The following is a 3,176-nucleotide window of genomic DNA, read 5'->3' on the forward strand; positions in this document are numbered from 1 at the left end:
CTTTCCCAAGCCCCCGGTGATCTGGAGACTACGCCATCGATGCGGGCACATGCGAGGGTGTAAAATAGCTTTTTATTTCTCCCATTGGACCAACTCTGACACAAACAGACAGACGGTGGCGGCTGCTGCTAGTCAAAGAGACCGAATCCCATGTCCTCATCAGACTCCTCCGATTCCTCCTTCACCGCCTCTTTCGCCGGAGCGGCGGCAGCAGCAGCAGCTACCACAGGGATGGCCGCCACACACAAAAGCAGGTCTGCCAGGAAGGCCTTCACCTGCAAAAAGAGGGGGGAAAAAAAGGAGTAAACTCAAAGGAAACGAACATTTTGAAGGACTGAACTTTGCGATCATAAAGGCAACACTTGCAGCTTGCCAGAAGCCAAACAGATGCACTTGTCACTGCCGTGTATGAAGGATCGGAGACAATTCAGCTACACTCAAGTGTAATAGCCCCAGGGAGGGAGGAACACCAGGTAATTCAGCTTCCTCCTGCCACTCGCACATAACATATGAAAGCAAGCGCCCCTTTTCAGGACAGGCCCCTCGCGCACGGGCAGGTCCAAGGTGACGTGCGAGTGTGAAAGTGCCCGGCTGCGTTTTCAACACCCCTCTGAGCAGCAGATCCCTCAGCCATTACCTTTTCAGCCAGCGGGAAGGTGTAGTCAGTCTCCACCGCCACGGCTAGGACCCGCTTGTACCCGTTGACAATGGAGTGGGGCACAGAAGCGATGGTCGGGTACCCAATTTGCAGACAGACGCTGGCAACGTTACGAACACCCTGTGAGGAGAGAGACTCATGTTCCTGTGCTCTGAGAAATAACCCGGACGAGAAACCACGGCAGATGATGGCACATTTCTACGCTGCCAACGTAACGAGGGATAGCGTGCAATGCACACAAGTAACAGAGCTCCAGTGAAATTAGACACGGCATCAAGATTTAAACGGCCTCAAACGCTTTCTGAAGTCGCTTCAGATGAAAAAGCCTACAGAAGGTCCTCCCTGACAGACTGTTTCTGCGGGGCACCAGGGAGAACTCCTGGCTCTGCAGGACCTCGCAGAAAATACCGGAGATGATACCTCACGCTGGGGCAGTGCTGGCTGCCACAGCAGCGAGGCAGAGAGGCAGAACGTAACGGATACGGGTTGTGGCACTCACCTCCAGGAAGCGCTTGTGCAAGGTCTCCTCAGTGATGTCCAGCACTTCAGGATTATAAATGCTGCCATTGTCAAAGACCTGCTGGATCACCAACCCGAAAGAGAAGGGGGAGATGTTCAGCATGTTCAGCAGGGTGGCTTCGCTGGCACCCACTTTGTCTCCGGTCTTGATGAGCTGCACATCACTCTGAGGAAGCAAGGGGAAAAGGAGTGAATATGCGCAAAGAAATTCAGGCACGTCAATGCAACGGGACACAAATGCACGTTTCCAATGGCAAGAGATGGAACTGAAGGAACAAACGAGCACAACAAAAACAGGCTCCAAGTTCAGCTCCACAAGTTAAGGAAGCCCTAGACCGCGCAAGCAGGTACATCTCAGCTAGGAGAAAGGCAGCGCCCTCCCTGCACTGCCTACAGGTAGCTCGCCCGTGAGCTCCTCCAGCAGAGCCTACCCATGCAGCTGAGACCTGATGGAGAACTTAAATCCCCCTGCGCTGCATACCTGAGCCAAGCCAGACATCCTCCTTCACATTCTCAGTGCAGCAGTCGGACTGCTAACACAGTATCTCAGCACTAACGGGAGCTTTGATCTTTACAGCTCCCTCAACTGCCACAATCAGGGCCCTCCAGCCCAGGAAGAGCTTCAACAGCAGCAGCACGCTGCTCACTAACCAGAATTTCAATGGTCCCTCTGGAAATCTTCGTGGTGATGCCCAAGGCCTGGAAAAAGGAGGTCTTCTCAGGTCCGAGACCAGTGTTCTGGGCCGGCACAGTCACATCGCAAGGAGCAATAGCACCGGCACGGGCAGCGGCTGGCACCTGGAGAAAGGGGAAACGAGAAGCACCTCTCAGGTCTCGCAGGATGGCATCACCTCCTTCCTGAAGCGTTCCTCCAGGATGGGCAGTACCCAGGCACACGCAAGTGAGACAGCTGAACTTAAGCAGTTTGGCTAAGGCTGCAGGGGCCTAGCTCCCAACCCTTGAGGACTCCTACTAATCAGGTATCCCCCACGGAGATTCGGTTTTAGCTTTAATTCCCTCTCTGCCAGCCCAGAGACACGGTGAGGGCTGATCTCCCCTACCTTGTTAGCCAGCAGCATGTCCCGGATCTCAGTCAGATCCTCCTTGGTGAAGACAAAGCCCACGTTCCCACGGATGTGAGGCAGCAGCCTGAAGGAAAGATGACAGCCTTCAGTTCTGCTTCTCAGACAACGTCTCCTCCTCCCAGACAGAGGCTCCAAGAGTACATTCAGACAGCGGTACCCACTTTTCTAAGGCAGGGTTATTCTCCAGGTGACCACGAATAGCTTTGCGCATCATGGTATTCTTCCCCATCAGCACAACAGCCTTCCCGCGCAGGGACATACGGATCTGCTGCATCTGCTTGGATCCCACATTGTCTGCTCCCACAATGAAACATTTTGGGTAATCATCCAGGAGTTGCTATAGCAAGAAAAGCACCGTAACTATACAAAGAAATCTGGACCAGTGCACAGAGCGGCATTAAAACCTCAACGTGTTAAAATGAATGGAAAAAAAAAAAAAATCTGTCAGGAGTTCGAGTGCTCAGCTCAAACTGACGGTGGGTGCACCACACGGCTGCACCTTCCGCTCAGCTACCTAGTTACACCCCTGAACAAGTTCTCTCTGTAACTGCCACGGCGAATTCTCACAGGAGCCTGTGAGGAGGCCTGATCTGGACTCTCCCAATCTCCTCCTACTGCCGCGGAGCCGTTCCTTAAACGGACACGCCACGGCACCCCATTTCTTCTTCAAGAAGACTCCCCCCGCAGACACGCCAGCCCGACTCCCGCCGCCCCGAGCAGCCCCAGGACCGCTCCCCGCGGGCCGGGATCGCCCCCGAAGCCCAGGCGGCGGCAGCGCCCCACCAGGGCCGGGCCTCCGGGGCGGGCCTCAGCCCTCCGGGGCCGCGCCGACACTCACGATGATTTTCATGAAGTAGTTGGACTTCCACGTGGCCCTGTCTTCCCTGGGCATCGCGGCGGTGCTCCAAGGATCG

General features: G+C 55.1%; 1 protein-coding gene across 1 annotated transcript; it reads right to left on the reverse strand.

Moving 5' to 3' along the window:
- Nucleotides 1–52: 52 nt before the first annotated feature.
- On the reverse strand, nucleotides 53–3,170 carry RPLP0 (ribosomal protein lateral stalk subunit P0). The gene is made up of 7 exons (XM_009287520.2): nucleotides 3,101–3,170; nucleotides 2,424–2,599; nucleotides 2,239–2,326; nucleotides 1,829–1,975; nucleotides 1,158–1,343; nucleotides 638–778; nucleotides 53–275 (listed from the first exon to the last, which is right to left on the reverse strand). Exons 1-7 carry the CDS (start codon nucleotides 3,152–3,154, stop codon nucleotides 129–131), a joined length of 939 nt encoding a protein of 312 aa, XP_009285795.1. The 5' UTR covers nucleotides 3,155–3,170; the 3' UTR covers nucleotides 53–128.
- Nucleotides 3,171–3,176: the final 6 nt, after the last annotated feature.

This window comes from Aptenodytes forsteri, unplaced genomic scaffold, assembly GCF_000699145.1.
Source record: "Aptenodytes forsteri isolate BGI_AS27 unplaced genomic scaffold, ASM69914v1 Scaffold297, whole genome shotgun sequence".
In the NCBI taxonomy this organism is placed as follows: Eukaryota; Metazoa; Chordata; class Aves; order Sphenisciformes; family Spheniscidae; genus Aptenodytes; species Aptenodytes forsteri.

Excerpts from the sequence above, each read along its gene's own strand:
- RPLP0 (XM_009287520.2), bottom strand. The coding sequence starts at position 3,154 with ATGCCCAGGGAAGACAGGGCCACGTGGAAGTCCAACTACTTCATGAAA. Across the intron at positions 1,344-1,828 it reads GAGGGACCATTGAAATTCTG|AGTGATGTGCAGCTCATCAA; the intron begins GTTAGTGAGCAG and ends TTGCTTCCTCAG. Across the intron at positions 779-1,157 it reads TGCACAAGCGCTTCCTGGAG|GGTGTTCGTAACGTTGCCAG; the intron begins GTGAGTGCCACA and ends CTCTCCTCACAG.